The sequence below is a fragment of the Barbus barbus genome (assembly GCF_936440315.1).
Source record: "Barbus barbus genome assembly, chromosome: 17".
NCBI classification, from domain to species: Eukaryota; Metazoa; Chordata; class Actinopteri; order Cypriniformes; family Cyprinidae; genus Barbus; species Barbus barbus.
This window is the reverse complement of record NC_136745.1, coordinates 5,322,175-5,340,221: the sequence shown is the minus strand read 5'-3', so window position 1 is coordinate 5,340,221 and position 18,047 is coordinate 5,322,175. Positions and strand designations below refer to the sequence as shown.

The window sequence follows — 18,047 nt, the reverse complement described above, 5'->3', positions numbered from 1 at the left end:
AGGTGGGAATTTTAAGGACCACAGTATTGAACTGTAAATAAGGGCAGGATCTTTTGACCCTAAAGACCTACTGCATTAGCAGCAAGTTTTGAGCAGGCCTTCAGTTAGGCCTTGTTTGCTCATATTTATCTAGTACAGTGTGAAACATGTACACAAACATTTTCCAAAGACAGCCCACCTCCAAACCCCAGCTAATTTGTTTGGTTGAACCCAAGATTTGATTAGATGACTCAACAAAAAACAGAAAGAACTCAAACAAACTCAAGCCACATTATCAGATGCATCGTTTTAATCGATGCGAACAAGGTTCGAACACCTCAGTACAATGGCATCAGTGTGTTAGAGGAGAAACATGCTGCAGAGAACGTTTTGGATGTGATTAACAGCACATGCTGCTAACACAATGCGAGTCATGCGCAAAATGGCATATTAAAATTCACACTCACAAACTGTTCAACGAGGGTCTGTGATTAATTGCTACAATACATTTATGGAAACAAGAGCACAGATGTTCAGTGTTCATTGAGAGGCAGCATTAATGCATTGCGGCATCATAAGAGAGTCAGTTACAGGTCAGCGCTGCAGTGTGCTCATTGCTTGACTACAGGCCTGGATAGTGATTACATTAATAGGCCTGATGCCTTTTGCCTAAAAGTATCCGGTAAAAATAGCACAGCTTTGTGACATATAAAAATATTATGAGATGTGATTATCTGTAATGCTTTTGGACTGGAGTGTATGTCATGGTGGGGGTCCCAGGGAGGACACAGAGCCGTATTTGTAGGCCGAGGGCAGTTTGAACACAGGCGTTTCCCATGCTGACTCTCTGCGGTAGGCCACATTATGGGATGGATTCATCACCGGCTCCCGTAGACCACTGGAGAATTCCCTACTGCAAGAGACACTTCTCCTGTTACTCTGGGCTTCCATACTAAGATAGAACAGTATACAAGACAGTGGAGTTATTCTTTAGTGGAAGAAATACCTGACAGTGGCGCTGAATGGTGCTGAATGGCTACCCATAGAGCTCTGACTTGATGCTCTGTGAAGAACTGAACCTAAATGGAGGAGACCATTCATTGCAGAACAAAGTATTATACAGCGAGATTGTTTAAATGGATTGTTGATATCATTGAGAAATGAGTGCTGCTTTTGACATGTCAAAAGAACTATCCACTCTTTTTAGAGGAATATATTTGCCACTGGGAAAATGTAATTAGTATCAAAACCAATTGCTTTTTAATGAAAGTCTGTAAATACAGTGTTTTAGTCTTTTATTAAATGGATTGAAGTATTGATATGTCAGTTATGAAACGATCAGCACAAAAACACATTTGTGTAAATTACTGTTCACACAAGATGTGTTCTCAAATTCTGTCTGCTCTCTTTGGTAATTGTTGGTCTACATAAATGTGCCTCAGACAAATGTCTTTCTGCTTCTTTCGTTCAGATTTTAAGAGTTAAATGTAGTTCAACTTGAGAAAAGTGCATTCTGTTTCAATCAGTTGCCATTTGAACAAAAGTGTATATTTATGCAGAAATACTCACTGTAGTTAGTGTTATTGCAGAGACATTTGTTTGATATATTTTAGACCTTTCCAACTAACGGACTAAAACAATATTACCCAATTAGTATGTTTTAATCTTTTGATTATTAAATAAAACTTTCCCCTTTTTTATTACAATTTTCACAATATCATTGTTTATTTTATTTACTAGTTTTTTATTTTAGTATTTAATAATTCTTTTCAAGTTTAATCCAGGCTGAATGTAAAGGTCTTCATTAATCCTTCATTTCTGGTTTTATAATATGGTATTAAAATATATCATGTATCAAAGACTCCAATAATTTATTGCAATTATTATTTTTTAAGTAGTTTTAGATCATGAAAATGTTTGGTTAATAATAATACTAGGTTTGATTGCTATATTTATTGTTAAAAGACTTTTTAAAAATACTATTTTGTGTTAAGTTAGTAGTTTTTAATTAATTAGCAAACAATTCTTCTTGAAAGGTATACAATGTAAATGGTGCAAACATTGGTTTTTGTGTTGGTCACAACAAGCTGTTAATTATCAGGGGCCAGTTGCTTAAACATAGTCACTATATTAAGAATGGTATATATAGTATATATACACTATATAATACTGTCTTAAGAAACTAATTCGACCAACTAGTAGTTTGCTAAATGGTCTTACTTTTTGGATCCAAATTAGACCATTCTCCCTTTTCATAACTGACTTTAAAAAGTTATGACCAGCCTTAAAGAAAAAAATTAGATGACTAATTTGTAAGACTAGTCTAAGCAGTTTATGCATCCGGCACCAGCACTGGCCCAGAATATCCATAACAGTGCAGTTCAGGTGACTGAAAACCAAACCCAGCAATGAATTTGCAATGACAAACCCATGCGGCAGTCCTTCGGTGAGCCTCTGAGACAAATTCTACTCAAGACTTCTGGCTAGATGGAAAAACAGAAGTATAATCACAACAGGGCTGTATATACTCTACAGTAAATGACACAGTATACAGAAAAATAAATGGAGTTTACTTTGTGAGAGTGCCCCCTGCTGTTGATTTCTATGCTGTCAGCTCTGAGAAAGAACAACCAAATAAAGGATACAATCACAATCAAGTCATTCAGTGATTAAAGCACAAACTATTCTGAGAAAACAGACATGACAGATCATATTTCATAGACATTCCACAGGATGTTAATGATTTTTCAGAGAAACCATCAAACAAAGTCAGCTGGAATGTAATCAAATAAGGTATAAATTTCTCTATCATGTCAGTTTTGTTCTGTACAGTTGATTATTAAACAGTTTAGTGTTACTGAATCGCATATAAAAATAAAGAATTATGAAACCATGTGAAATGTGAAACTAGAGGCCTTTTAACACGTTGTTCTAAATGTTTTCTTACACACTACAACTTCTTTAAAGATGAAAGCTGATCATTTACTCACAGGCTAGCCGAGGACAAGGATCGTGACATCGAGAGTGGGGAAGAATAGGGAATTTTTGTCACTGGGGAAGCTGAAAAAAACATTTAAAACTGAGAAACAGCACTTGGTAGAATAACTCCCAACATTGACCTATTTCATAGTTACTAGGGTTAAAATATTTTTAACGGCTTACAATCTGTTCATCTAAAAACAAGCAAGCTAAAACGCACCTTGTCTCTGACTTGCTGACTGTAAATCTCGGTTGGACTGTAACACCAGTCTTGAACTGGAATGATTTCAATGACACGTTACATTAATAAAGTACTTGTTTACATTTATGCATTTAGCAGAAGCTTAAAGCAACTTACATTGCATTCAAGTTACAGTTTTTACATTTTTATTAGCTCTTGCTTTCCCTGGGAATCAAACCCATGATCTTGGCCTTGCTAGCGCCATGCTCTTCTATTTGAGCTACAGGAAAACTGTTTACAGTGCTCTCTTCTTCAGATCATCTGTTCCTACATCCATACGGTATCGCATGTTGTCTTAGAAGAATACATGCCCCATTTACAATGGATATAAAAAACATCCGCTGCCTCTGGCTTTTTATTTCTATTTGAATATATATTGTAAAATGTAATTTATTCCTCTGTAAAGCTCCAGTCTTCAGTGTCGCATGATCCTTCAAAAATCATTTGCGATTTTGCTGCTCAAGAAACATTTCTTATCACAGTTGAAAACTGTTGGGGTGCTTAATATTTTTCAGGATTCCATGATAAATAGAAAGTTCATAACAGCATTTATTTGAAGTAGAAATATTTTGTTAAGATGTTATAAATGTCTTTACCATCGTTACTGAGCAATTCAATGCATCCTGTCTGAATAAAAGTATTAAAGAAATAGTTCAACCAAAAATGAAAATTTGCTGAAAATGTACTTAACCTCAGGCCATCCAACATGTAGATGAGTTTATTTCTTCATTTTAATTAAGCATTAAATCTGCCGTAAGCAAGTGTTATCCAGTAATGCAAATTTCTCCAAATCTGTTCTGATGAGGAACAAACTCATCTACATCTTGAATGGCTTGACGGTGAGTCATTTTTCAGTAATTTATATATTTATTTTTTGGGTGAATTGCTGCTTTAATGTCTTAAATAAAAATAAATAAAAACTCAAGAATAAGGAAAAGTTCAAATTGCACTGGACATTTAATTTCCACATATACTAAAGACTGGAACTAGACTGCCATTAAGGTTTTGTATTTAATGAGAGTAATTATTATTATTTGATTTTTTTACCAGTTCACAGAAATGTGTTTTCATTTTGATATGAAGGTATATTTTAATTTTATAGATCATAATGACATACCTTTGATTTTGAACGGTCATTTCTAACTTGGATATGTAAGCATTCTGTTCTGAAATTTTCCTGCACAAAATAGAAAACAATAGAAATAAGGCAAAAATACAATTGAAATGGCTGCACTAATGCCGTACTCATACATACTTGGACATCTTCTGCATCTCTTGTTGCATTTTCAGTCCATCTTCCTTCATTCTCTCAATCTATTTTATTTCACATTAATTTGATTTGGATTAACTAAACCATATTAGCATCCACATCTACCATATCCAAGTATCAGAGCTAGTCATGTTAAGGACAAGATGCTCTCACCTTCTGCTGATAGTGGGCCAGTAATCTTTTCTGATGTCTGGCCTGGAATTGTAAAACCTGCAAAGCAGAATAAATATGACTTTATGCCTTAAATGCATGATTAACATAACTGCAATCTACTAATTGTATGTATAGGATTACCTTGCTTATCTCTGAGAAGTACTTGACTGCAACTGCACTGATATCTGAGAAAAGCTCTTGCACCTCTGAGCTACTCTATGAGAACAATGCAGAGATTAGTGGCACAGCTCATTAAAATTAATCTTTATCACAAAAAATCTCTTATATCTTACTTTATCAGACAGTGGGGAGATCTGACACGTTGCTTTGCAAATGAGGCATACACCCTGCTTTCCTAAAGGGGAAAACAAACACACCCTCTCTGTAGAACTATGTTACTTCCAGCAGAGGGCAGTACATGCACACATTATATAATTTAAATATAATAAAATGTTAATGTTAAATTATACCGTCATATATCACATTAATAATACTTATAATATAATATTACATATAAATAATCATGTCATATATAATGTATGTAATGTTAGCTGAGTGTGCTACCTCTCTGAAAGCAAACATTACAGATGATATGACCGCAGTTTGTGACAGCCAGCTGACGCTCAGGACCAGGAGACACGAAGCACGAGTTACAGCAAATCCAGTGAGACATTATTCTGTTCGTGTACAACAACATCATTTAAGCTGCATGCTAAAACTTCTACAAGTGAACGGTCTGACTACATAGCCTTTATAAGCGGTATACATGTCTAAGATTACTGTAGAGCTGCCTTTAATGTCATTTGCTGTTTGCCAGTCAAATGTTGCATGCACCTGTTGTCAGAGCACTCTTGGGTAGACTGCTTACACGGTTTGAGACACGGCCTGTGTTGCTGGGGTCACACATAGCAAACCGATCTAACTATTAGCATCATCTCGAGGGCTTAGTTTATTCAGTTTAAAGCACTGTGTTTAAAATACACTTTTCCCTCACTTCTGAGGGAAGAATGATTGGTTTAAAATATGAAAATAAAAAAAGACAAATTGATTAAATGTACATCAAACGGGGGTAAAACATAAAGGTGGACGTATAGCGTTTGAGCAGCCAACTAACAGTTAATTTATACACAATAATAAAGTATAAAATGTCCTGAGGATTTCACGAATATGTGCCGTGGTCACTGAATCTCTAGATTAAAACACATAGCCTACCTGTAACTTTATTGCAAGCTATCCAAATTAATATCTGTCGCGTGTACACTAAATTGTACGTTTACTAGTTATCATTTTACAGATTAGCAGGTTTCCTGACGCTTTTTTTAACGACGACGTAAGGTGACGTAATCGCGCACTCCTCAAAACAAACAAACAAAAAAAAAGACCGTAGTTTCCACCAAAATACTACGACTATTGTAAATCATAACGAATTAAATATTTATTGTTAAAACAATCAAACAAACATAATTTATATTTCTGTTTCTGTATCGTCTTCTTTTTTTGATAGTTGTATTGCAGTATTAATACATTGTCTGGGCCAGAATGATTCATTTAGCTTTTAAAGGGATAGTTCACCCAAAAAATGAAAATTCTGTCATTAATTACTCACCCTCATGTCGTTTCAAACCTGTAAGACCTCCGTTCATCTTCGTTAACACAAATTAAGATATTTTTGATGGAATCCGAGAGCTCTCTGGCCTCCATAGACAACTTTACACGATCAAGAAACGTAGCAAGAAGATCGGTAAAATAATCCATGTAACATTCAACCGTAATTTTACAAAGCTATGACAATACTTTTTGTGCGCAAAAGAAAAAAAAATAGTCTCCTCCGCATCACCTAGCTCCATTTTGGAGAGTATCTGCTGAACAGAAACTATGTACGCTCTGTGTTTTAGCCACATACTGGATGCGTTGTTCTCGTTCAAATCAAAGCGTAAATATACGTAGAAGACATATCTGCGCAGTGCGGCTGACACAGAAGAGCATACGCAATTTCCGTCCAGCGGATATAATCCAAAATGGCGCTACGCTGATGTTTCTTGATCATGTAAGGCTGTCTATGGAGGGTCAGAGAGCTCTCGGATTTCATCAAAAATATCTTAACTTGTGTTACGAAGATGAACGGAGGTCTTACAGGTTTGAAACGACATGAGGGTGAGTAATTAATGACAGAATTTTCATTTTTGGGTGAACTATCCTTTTAAATCATTAGGATATTAAGTAAAGATCGTGTTCCATGAACATATTTTGTAAATTTCCTACTTTAAATAAATCAAAACTTAATTTTTGATTAGTAATATGCATTGCTAAGAACTTCAATTGGACAACTTTAAAGGCGATTTGTCTTTTTTTTCACCTTCAGATTCCAGATTTTCAAATAGGTGGTTGTATCTCGGTTAAATATTTTCCTATCATAACAAACCATGCATCAGTGGAATGCTTATTATTCAGCTTTCAGATGATGTATAAATCTCAGTTTAAAAAAAATTACCCTGAAAATTATGACTGGTTTTGTGGTCCAGGGTCACAAATATTCGAGGTTGAACACACTGTTAGAGTGCATAAAACACACACACACACAAACAAATTATAATAATAAAATCTGTTTAGCCTATTTACAGTAATAAGGCTATATTATGAATTTATTCAAATCATTTGAATTTATTCAAATCACATGCTTATTGCAGGGTATTGTGCTCAGATGAAGTAATTTAGACTTACACATTTATCAAAATGCTTCAAACAAAGTTACAATTATCCAACCACACAGTTTCATAAGTTTCACAGTTTCATAGCTTCAATTTCATGAAGCTAAACCAATTTCTTTTCAATGAGAAAGTTTTTGAGGTTTTTCATTTGCCAGATTCCAACAGAGAGAAGTACTGATGTCTGAATAATGGCCCACCACAAAACGTTTCCATTTGTTTCCTCACTCATTTGGCGAAACTTCTCCTCACGTTCCTGGTTGCAGTAAAATAAACAGATACAAATTGCACATAATCACCAGAGAGTAAGTACACCTTGGAAAATGTGGACAGATGACACTTGGTCTGGTTCTTATTCTGATCCTGGCAAGCAATTAATATGGTTACATTTTGTTGTCAGGCCGCCCTGCCTGTGTTTGCCTACCCTTTGGAAATTTTGCTGCCTGCTAATGTAACGCATCTGGTCAATGAGATGTTGCAAGTTGTACTCCATTGCTTTGATGGTGTCTTTTGCCTTTGCAGCATTAGGATCAATGGTATGCTCGCCCATCTGGACATCTAAATGCACTTTCTGTACAGAAATAGAAAAGTAAGAGCACGACTAGCTGTCATTTTAAGCATGTTAAATTCAATATATGAGGCCACGGCATTTGACAACTCACCAGACGATCTCCAGCGAACACAGAGAACCTGGTGGAATTGGACTGCATGCACAAGAAATGTTGACCCGAAGCATGGGATGTAAAGATGAATTTTCCAAATCTCCCAAAGCGTTTTAACAAGACCACCTGCATATGACACAATGTATCAGAGGAATTGTTGCAAGTGGTAACGGTTAAGAGTTTATTGTATAATTCTCATTCATTCACGAAGAGTTGAATGCTTCAGACCGCATGGGTAGGGTCTCTCACAGTCACAGTCAAACCAAGGTGCGGGATATTGGCCTTCTTATTTTCATCCCAGTACTCTAGCAGAAAGACACCTGAAGGGAAAAACGTGATACTATAGTCTTTATTACAACAATTTTACAGTATGCTAGGACCAGTGTAGCTACTTTCTATGTGCAGAGCACTACAGTATAACTTTACTCCATGACCCACAAAACTGAATACTCTATTGATACTTACTGGAATAAAGAATTAAATGGATCATTCACCACATAATGAAATTTCTTTTATCTTTTACTCACCCTCATGTTGTGATTTAATCCAAGTTTTGTGAGGGAAATAATTATGGTCCGTTTACGCCACGATATGTAGGTTCCACAACCATTATATTTCAGTCCCTTTTTAATTCTAGATGCCATGTTACAACATATTTTATTTACTTATGATAATACACTTTAATTGAAATTAAATGGAACTATTTTGGTCAGATCTCTGGTCAGTTTAGTAGATATAAGCCCCTAAATAGTCTGACGATGTGTTTAACAGGCTGTTGTTGTCTTGATAGGAATAGGCCAAATGTAGGGTGGATTAGTGTAATGTGGGACACCTAAGCTTCATTTCATTCATCTCTTCTTTTACAACATTAAAGTGAACATGCTTGGTGTTGAATTCAAGCAGGGGTGTCAAGTTATTGAAATCACTTGACTTTCTGGAAATTATGTCAGAAATGTGGCTATGAAAATCATCAAACAGGAAGTACCTCTTGTAAAGTTCACTGAAATGACAGTGACATAGGATTTTTGTCAATTAATTATTAATTGAATTATGAATAATTAATTGAGAATTTATGTTAAGGATATAAATCTGTTATAATGTTCTAAATTGTTATAAAATTATATTTATGATGTATTTGTACATCAAAATTTGCAATAATATTGTTCAAATGTGTTAAGAATATTTTCTATTTGAAACAATCTTTGTCGTCCCACTTTAGAAAAGGATGTTTTCAAAAGTGGGACAGCATGTTTTGACTAATGTGGGACAGTCAAATATACTGTTATTCAATTGATAAAATGTGCATTAAGAAAGTTAAATATCATACATGTATTTTTGTTAATTTTTGAACTTATAATGCAGCAATATTATTTGTTTTAAGATCCAGATTCAAAATTTAGAGACTAGAGGACAATGGGATCCTGGACCGTGATGAGTCCATGACTGGCCAGAGCTGCTTATTTCTGTTATGAAGTGTTTTTACCATTACAATTTGCTTAACACAAGCTTTCGAAAAAAGAAGTTTAATATTAGAAGTTTAATAACAGTTTTAAAGGCATTCCATGTTCCAAATTTGTCATATTTCTTTTTTAAATTATGAAATTATTTTGCTATCTTTATTAAGTTACATTTTTTACTTTATTACATGGTTCTTATTATTGTTGGTGCCAGAAATCTGACATTTTTCAAATAAATTATTTTAAATACACTCTAAAAAACACTAGGTTTGGGTTGTTTTTAGCCCATTGGCTGGGTAAATATAGGACAGAACACATTTGGGGTTAATTTTACCCAGTAAATTGGGTTGTTTATTTAACCCATCATAAAGGGTTGATTTAACCCAGCTAATGGGTTGATTCATTTTTATTATAATACTTTATTATAATAAATATTTTTTTTTACTTTATGCATGAAATAATGTTTACAGATTACTAGGTTACTAGTTTTATAGACTTATGAAGACAGCAAACACACTGTAGGCCTACTAAAGTCATTAAGCAAACATGGGTATGCACTTTAACGATGAGTGTAAAGTTTACTTTGTAAACAATTTGAGTATTTATAACCCAAAACATAGTGTCCCAGATTTGAGCATGAGCTGTCCCACATTAGAAAATCCACAAACTCTTAAATGATTTGGGAAAGGAGCACTAATATATGTGCCATTTCCCCTTTAATTACAATATCTGAAAAAATTCTTATGATTTAGATAAGGAACATCTTGGGGATTTCATAATGATAAAACATTTTGATGTATTGTTTGGCTTCATATGGAAATATGATGCACAAGTCAAAATTTCAAAAACTGACCCACATTACTCTAATCCACCCATCACACCAGTTGTCTAAGAAGTTATCTTGATGTTTGGACCGCATACAAACAAAAGCACAAACAGAAAGCATACAATAAATGTCCTACACATATTAAAAGTCGGATTATATTTTCAAATTGAATATTAAATCACCTGGTAGTGTAATCAGCATATGAGGACAAGTGTTCTGGAACTATTCAGGATCAAATAACTGATTCATATGTATAACATTGTATAACAGCACAATTCTTCACTGACCTGACACAAGTGTGTCCTCTGGAATCTCCTCAATGATACACTTTTCCTCCTGTTCCCCTAAATCAAAATACATTGCCGGAGCCAAAATGACACAACTGGCTAGCAGAAGGCCTGTCAGCCTCATATTCATCGCTGTAAAACAGTTCATTTTTAAGGTAAGAAAGCTACAAATAACAATAACAGGACACTAGTAAAGCTTAAGGTGCCCAGCAGGTTTAGTGTGAGAAATCTGCAGCTGCTGTTTGTAGAATCATGTTAGTCACAAGCTAAACAGAAAGTTATGATAAGACTAGGGAGTGACTTAAATAGTCAATCTATTACCGTTCTTGCTTCATTAAGATATATGTGACCCTGGACCACAAAACCAGTCTTAAATCGCTGGGGTGTATTTGTAGCAATAGCCAAAAATACATGGTATGGGATTATCAAAATTATAGATTTTTCTTTTATGCCAAAAATCATTAGGATATTAAGTAAAGATCATGTTCCATGAAGATATTTTGTAAATATATCAAAACTTAATTTTTGATAAGTAATATGCATTGCTAAGGACTTCATTTGGACAATTTTAAAGGCAATTTTCTCAGTATTTAGATTTTTTGCACCCTCAGATTCCAGATTTTCAAATAGTTGTATCTATCAATATCAAATATGGTCCTGTCCTAACAAACCATACATCAATGTAAAGCTTATTTATGCAGCCTTCAGATGAAGTATAAATCTCATTTTCTAAAAATTGACCCTTATTGTCCCAGGTTTTGTGGTCCAGGGTCACATATAGTAATAATATATAGTAATTAAAGACAGTTCAGCCTGTATACTTGGGGCTCAAAAATATTTTCAAGCTGAAAATGTTGTGCATTAGAAAACAAAATATCAAACCAGATGTCATAGAAAGGCATCACAGTTTTTGAGCCAAATATTTCACAAAAACATTTCAAAAGAGGATCAAGACGAAAAGTTTTGTGACACTTTGTGTCCATAGTTTATGTCCATAATCATTGTGATGAGCAACATCAGAATGTGGTTAGATGTGTAAACCTGAGAACTGACTTCATTGACTAGTAATATGCATATTCAAACATGGCTTTGAATAGTGAAATAAGAAAATATCTGGTGTCATTTGATTTGGTCCCTGATTTTCAGACATTTAAGTATGACTTGTCCAAATAGACGGACAGATTATATTGCAGTTATTGTCTTTAAGGAAAGTATAATCATTTTTCACACAAGCATGACAAATTCAGAGGAATCATAAGGATTTGTTTATTTGTATGTACAATTTTATATACAGTTTTGCAATTAATGTACAGATCTCATCCACTGATGCAACATGTTTTGAAGAGAACAGATCATTTTTTACTGAATCTCAACGATTGAGCTTGATAATGTCAATGGTGAGTTTTTTCCACCAGAGAGCACCAGACTCCATGAACAGTGCATGAGGACAGTGTGTGAAACTTACAGCAAACTCAGCCTATTAACTCCTGCTATTAGAGCAAATATTGCTGTATTGAAAGTATAGAATCGGCAGTTCCTCATATTTCACTCTCAATTGTGATACGCTTACTGAGAATTTGTTTTGGGTGCTTCAGTCTTCTTTTTAACATGGGATATGTTGCCTAGCCCATTCATTACCATGTTTAAGCTGTTTCCTCACCCACAACATCATAGTTTAAAGCTGTTGACCAGTAGATTGTTCTCTGTGGTTGAGGTATGGATGGTAGGTCCTCTTCATAGTCACACACAGTTGTCAGGGATACAGAGCTTCTTTTCCTCTAGGGGTGGGCAGACAGCCCCATTGTTTGCAGGATGCATGTGAATATAGCGGGTTCTGTGTTTTACCCCTTTCTCACCACACTGACCCTTACAGAGACCCCAAGGTGACCAGACAGAAACCTCACAGTCCAGAGGGGTATCTGTAGAAAAAGAGATGATGATTAGTACTAATAACTTACATGGGAAGAAATAATTGTATTTGTTAAAGAAATAGTTTGCACATTTGTGAAAATTCTAGTTCAATAAATTAAAATCATCATAAATCAACCTTGAAACGTTCATGTTTTGGTGCTATTCCTTGAATAGGGCTAATAAGGCTAAGCAACTCAACCTCAAGATTAAAAATAACTAGTTTGTTTTTTAACAAATTGGTTTGAATTTGTACTATTTGAGAAAAATACAAGCATGAAGCAAGATCCACCCAGATTGTATAAAAGTGTATGTACGAATGAGAATTATAATAATTCATATGAGTTTGCCACCAAGTTGCCAAAATGTTAATTAAAATTGCCTTGAAAATGTTTTTGGCTAACAATATAAAACAAAAAAACACTATGATGTAAAATATAGATTGCATTCATATTTTTTGAAGCGTAAATAAATGAAAAGTTACCTAATCTGAATCACTTTTATAACGTTTTAATGTTTTATGCTAAATCAAAGTTTAGGGCTACTTGCTCTGAATTTAAATTAAACTCAGACAACAAATGTGAATCCTTTACATTTTGCGAAACTAATAGCTTCTCGTATTGAACCTGCCTAGAGAAACCTCCTGATTCACTGATGCTTTCCAGAAATCCTGACCTTGTAAAAGGCTGATATGTATCACAGACTTCTGTACAAGTAGGAAAACAGAAGGATGGAATCAAAGCACACATTTCACTTCTATGACAAACTCTTCCTGAGTGCTGAGTGGCAGAAAACTTTTAAACCTCCATTATCGTGTTTGCAGTTTGTTGTGTTGGTTACCATGGGAGTGGATAAACCTTTCTACAGCCCGCAATTTAATCACCACAAGTTCTCTCTACGGATTTGTATTGTTTCCCTCGAAAACAGAATTTAAGATTCAAATTTAGAAAAGTTCTGTATGAGGAGACTATACCAGACCATTACAACATTCACATCACAATTCATTTTTAAAACAATTTCTAATGCTTACTTATGAGAGACCCATCAATTTCATTCCCGCTTGGAATCTGATTGGACTGGGTCGGCTGAATGGGTAAGCTGAAGATCTGGTTGTTCTTGATCTTCGTTAGGGAGACTTTGGCTATTGGGGGGAGATGCTTCAGTCTGGGATAGTAGAAGGAGTTTGCAGGGTGACTTGGGAATGATGCGGTTATCTGTTGAGAGAAGACATATCTGTAACAAGATTTGTAACGAGACCTGCTGAATAAAGGTGGTCTATTAAGTGGTCCAGTTTGTTGGTTTTCGGAGGGAATTTGACCAACTGACAAACTGAAACAACTTAAACCAGCAAACAACCTTTTTTTCAGCAGGGACTGGTTCCCAAAGTGGTCTAACTCTGCTGAAAAAATACATCTTAAACTTGCATAAGATTGTTTTCTGGTCTCCTCTGGCCTCCAAGTCTGGTCAGGTTGGTCTTAGATGGATTTTGAAAACTTTTCAGTTTGTGAGGCTGGGAAACCAGCAGGTTGCCCAGCTAAACACAAGCTTGGCCAGACTGGGAAAACAGCTTAAACCAAAAAAGACCAGTAAACCAGTTAATTGTGGTCTAAGAAGCATTGTTTCATGGAAAATATTATAAATATATATGACTTGTAGGGTTGTCCGCTTTTAGACATTACCTGAGTGATCTTGTCTTGAGGAATGGTCTCAAAGTTTGGTGAGGAGAAGGTGAAACCACTGTCTGTGCCGGCATCGTAGGGGTAGAGATCTAGGCTTATGTTTTCTATCCAGTTATCACCCTCGCACAAGTTTAGACTGTCTATTCCAACAAACCAGTCAGGACTTGGCACAAGGCGGACAATGAAGGACAGCTGCAAATCAAGAAGATCATTAGTGTTCGGTTGCGCTGTGGTTTTAGCTTGCTCATTAGCTAGTATGAGCTGCTGGCTCGTTTTCATTTGGAAAGTTTTATTATTTACAGTTCTCTCTATAATATTTTATATGGAATGCCTGGGAGGCTAGTGAAGTATGTGCATGTACAAAGTGAGTTCCAAAAGAATGCTTTGGACACAGTATGGAAGTGTCCACATCTTCTGACTGAAAACATCTGTGGTTTTTATTAAAAAACAACATAAAAAAAAGATGGATTAGCCTGTATCCCAGCCTAGCCAAATAAGAGTTTAGCTGGTTTATCTGGTCAGCCTGGTGGTGTTTCAGCCCGAAAAACTAAACGAAAACCGTTCTAATTGAATTTGATATTACTTTTAGTGTCATACATTTGCATAAAATGCATAAAAAATACATCATATGTAGTGCCATCATTTGGTGCTGAGGAAACGCTCAGGCTTGTCCTTGCTTTAACCTACTGCAGTGCACAGTGTACTTACTAAAGAGTGTCTTGCATAGACCTCAAATTCTGTGATTGCCTGGCCGGTTCCTCCAACCACAGCTGGTGCTGAGAAGAGGCCATAGACGCTCTGGATCCGTTCCCCAGCTGCCTCCACTTCCTTTATCAGGGTCCAAGCTTCTCCTCTCTCAGAGAACTCTCTCACCCCATTACTGGCATACTCGTTCCTTTGCCAGATGTGATAGTCTGAGCTGTGACTTACTCCTAAAATGAAAATTATAGTTTTCAATGTGTACTTCTACTTTAGCGCATAGCATGCTACTCAAGCACTTGCCATCATTGTCTTTCTCAGACCCATAGGTGTGAATTAGACAGTGGCTGTTTTTTTTTTTTTAGGAAAGCTTTTAGACAATCTTTTCTTGAGCAACTCAGATTTTGGCATCCATAAAACACTGCCAACCATTGCTGTTTCACTGTACTTTTGTGATACTGTACAAAAATATGTAAGAAATTAATAGATACTGATCAATGACCAATCAATGTTTCTATGGCATTACTGTGAAAACCCTCTTTTTGAGGCTTATGTTAAATACTTATGTAACCTAATCTTTGTTTTTACTTTCTTTGGAGGGGTTAATCTGGGTCAAACCCCCTCAACAGGAACAGTGTGAAAGGTTTGGGTGAACAGACACAAAAAGTGGTGTAGCAAATGTTATAATTTTTTTTAAAGAATAATGGTTAATACTACCCTGTTCTTACTAACAGTATAAGATCAGCCCACTCACCAATGATGGGGGACCACTGAGCAGGCGGCCTGTACAGGGGATAGTGTTTGGGGAAGGCAGTCTGACTCCACTGGCCGGTAAACGTCAGTCTATACTTGGCTGCGGACGGTGCCATGCACACGCGGTCCACGTCGACCGGCATTGCAGGGACTCCACTCAGCAGGGCTAGAGTCACGGTAAGCCACTGCAGCCAGCAGTTCACTTTCAAAGATGTCATCTTTTCCATGCTGGCTCTGTGTGGGAACAATAAAGGCATGTTTTACCAGGCATGTGGATGCATGCCATAACCAGGTTTGAAATCTTTGGATCACTCCTTCCTTACTAAACTACTGTATATGACAATGGTAAAATAGGGGAATTAAAGACTTTACACAAGCTCCTCTATGAGTGATTTGGTACAACTGTGTCATACACTGACTAAGAAGGAAAGAATGTAGGTCAGGATAACCAAATTCACTCTCTGTGTTTCCAGGCACTCTTACACGCAATATTCAGCAAAAGAGGGATTGACAATGAAATTGCATAATTTGTTGAAATTGTTTAAACGATACTCAATGTAGTATTTTATTAAAAATAAAATTTAATTTAATCACTATACTAGAATAAACTGTTGCATTAATTTATATTATTATTATCCAACTGCATGCACCATGCACGATAATTAATTTAGACATTATATTCAGAATAGAATTCATTTAGTATGCACACACAGTAGTAGTGTATTTACCCATTTAAAATACTGCCCTTAAATGCATTAGTCCTAAAAAAGGATTTGAACGGATCATAATTAAGCAGAAGCCATTCAACATTGTGAAGCATGAATAAAACATATAGTTAAAGAAAGCACTTACAGGGTTTGCAGAGACAGATGAGGTTTTCTGCAGAAAAGCTGAGTGGAGGTCACCTGTGCCCTGGCATTCAGTGGAAGACTGCAAGATTACTGTGTGTCTTACAGCTATTTATGCGTTTCCAGCGGTCCCCACAGTCAAACAATATCAATAACCTCCTGACCCCTCCCAGATGTAGTATCGAGCTCTCCACACTCTACATTACAATTCCATGTGGGATTTCCCCTTTGGTTTCAGCAAATGAGTCACAGTTTGAATCAAGATTCACACTTTTTTCCCTCTCCCAACCAGAGATGCATAGAGAAAGCAGCATTATATGACGCTCCTGAGGGTTTCGTAGTCAGTTGAGGAGGTAGTGTTATGGGGTTGGTTGATTGTGGAAACAGGCTTGACTGGTGGATCAGCAGCGTGGAGGCACCCAGTAAGCAGAAAGCTAACAGATCCCGCCTGCAGCCAGTAATTGCTTCCACATGCTCACGTTTTGCCCCTCACCCTTCTCAAATTCTCTCCAGTTTCTTGACACTTAATTTGCTGAGAGCTGTTTGGATGTGGTTTTCTGCAAACCAGTTCCATTTCTGAGAGCTTACTTTAAGGGTTTTTAATATTCCTCTGTTGTAAATCGGGCTTTGGCCCAACTGGATTGCGACATCTAATGTGTTTGACATGTGTTTTATGCCTGTCTCAATCTGGGGTCAGTTTCTGTCAACCATCCCTCATTGTTCATTTGAGTTGTCTCACATGTCACTCCATTTGGACACAATGGACTAACTGAAATATTAATAGAAACTACAGTGTGTTAAAATGAGCTTGGATTGATCACACAAATTTAACAATAACTCTAAGGAAGTAATAAATACATGAGAGTATCTTAAAAAGGCCAAAATGTAGGTCATCATTTGCAAAAAAAAAAAAAAAAAAAAACTCAATCCTAATGTCTTTACCAATTCAGTGCTGCTGTGAGACAGGACAACGAATGCACAAAAAGCATCGATGCATTGTACTAATTTAACTCAGAAAAGTACTACATTTGTTTCGTTTAAGAGGGATGTAAGACATTTGTGACATTTCTTACATAGTTAAAAAAGATTATAGGTTGTACGACTGATTGGATTTGTGGGATTACAAATTTAAGAATCTGTTTTAGGTCTACTGATCCTATGTCCTTACATATAATCTGAAAAACTAAAGTGAAATACATTGTATTTAGTATTTATGGTAAAGATGATGACATCTGATGAACGATTCTGTTAAACAAAGTTTGTAGCAAGAGGTTCCTGCCAGTTCCTGTTCTCTTATTGTAAGTCAAATGAGCCAGATAACGGAGACTCTTGCCTTTTGTTTGTAATGGCTCTTGGTGCCCATGCCCCAGTCTTTGGGTAGTTATGCTGATTGGATTAGGAGTGGTTAAATGGGGCAGGTTGCTATACCTGAATACTTAATTTGCATGCGTTGTTTAAGGTCATCACCCAGGTGCTTTGTCTCCATTCCTAAGCACTGCCCCATAAATGTATATCACCTACAATGTAACACTGCCTTAGTTAGACTTTTGATGACTGCAGCGCCACGCAGCGCGTTCTCAATAAAGAACTCTGCTGAAGAT

General features: G+C 36.0%; 3 protein-coding genes across 3 annotated transcripts; all 3 read right to left on the bottom strand.

Annotated features, from left to right (window-relative positions):
- Positions 1 to 267: 267 nt before the first annotated feature.
- On the bottom strand, positions 268 to 5,975 carry rnf212 (ring finger protein 212). Its single transcript, XM_079438020.1, has 13 exons — positions 5,835 to 5,975; positions 5,187 to 5,299; positions 4,916 to 4,977; positions 4,764 to 4,838; positions 4,623 to 4,679; positions 4,455 to 4,513; positions 4,317 to 4,376; positions 3,179 to 3,234; positions 2,970 to 3,039; positions 2,553 to 2,595; positions 2,408 to 2,462; positions 986 to 1,058; positions 268 to 892 (listed from the first exon to the last, which is right to left on the bottom strand). Exons 2-13 carry the CDS (start codon positions 5,293 to 5,295, stop codon positions 742 to 744), a joined length of 870 nt encoding a protein of 289 aa, XP_079294146.1. The 5' UTR covers positions 5,296 to 5,299; positions 5,835 to 5,975; the 3' UTR covers positions 268 to 741.
- Positions 5,976 to 7,433: 1,458 nt separating this feature from the next.
- LOC306883495 (transmembrane emp24 domain-containing protein 11-like) lies at positions 7,434 to 10,707 on the bottom strand (the record flags this gene model as incomplete). Its single annotated transcript, XM_079438789.1, has 5 exons — positions 7,434 to 7,583; positions 7,752 to 7,898; positions 7,990 to 8,115; positions 8,218 to 8,309; positions 10,560 to 10,707. The coding sequence occupies 5 exons, from the start codon at positions 10,705 to 10,707 to the stop codon at positions 7,434 to 7,436; spliced, it is 663 nt and encodes a 220-aa protein (XP_079294915.1).
- Positions 10,708 to 11,803: 1,096 nt separating this feature from the next.
- On the bottom strand, positions 11,804 to 16,902 carry LOC306883805 (spondin-2-like). Its single transcript, XM_079439295.1, has 6 exons — positions 16,451 to 16,902; positions 15,600 to 15,832; positions 14,855 to 15,078; positions 14,147 to 14,338; positions 13,498 to 13,681; positions 11,804 to 12,478 (listed from the first exon to the last, which is right to left on the bottom strand). The coding sequence occupies exons 2-6, from the start codon at positions 15,823 to 15,825 to the stop codon at positions 12,300 to 12,302; spliced, it is 1,005 nt and encodes a 334-aa protein (XP_079295421.1). The 5' UTR covers positions 15,826 to 15,832; positions 16,451 to 16,902; the 3' UTR covers positions 11,804 to 12,299.
- Positions 16,903 to 18,047: the final 1,145 nt, after the last annotated feature.

Coding starts and splice junctions, on each gene's coding strand:
- rnf212 (XM_079438020.1), bottom strand. CDS start 5,295: ATGTCTCACTGGATTTGCTGTAACTCGTGCTTCGTGTCTCCTGGTCCT. Junction 3,040..3,178: donor GTCAGCAAGTCAGAGACAAG/GTGCGTTTTAGC, acceptor TGTTTTTTTCAG/CTTCCCCAGTGACAAAAATT. Junction 893..985: donor CCATTCAGCGCCACTGTCAG/GTATTTCTTCCA, acceptor TGTCTCTTGCAG/TAGGGAATTCTCCAGTGGTC.
- LOC306883805 (XM_079439295.1), bottom strand. CDS start 15,825: ATGGAAAAGATGACATCTTTGAAAGTGAACTGCTGGCTGCAGTGGCTT. Junction 14,339..14,854: donor TCTATGCAAGACACTCTTTA/GTAAGTACACTG, acceptor CTTGATTTGCAG/CTGTCCTTCATTGTCCGCCT. Junction 12,479..13,497: donor AATTGATGGGTCTCTCATAA/GTAAGCATTAGA, acceptor CTTTTTCTACAG/ATACCCCTCTGGACTGTGAG.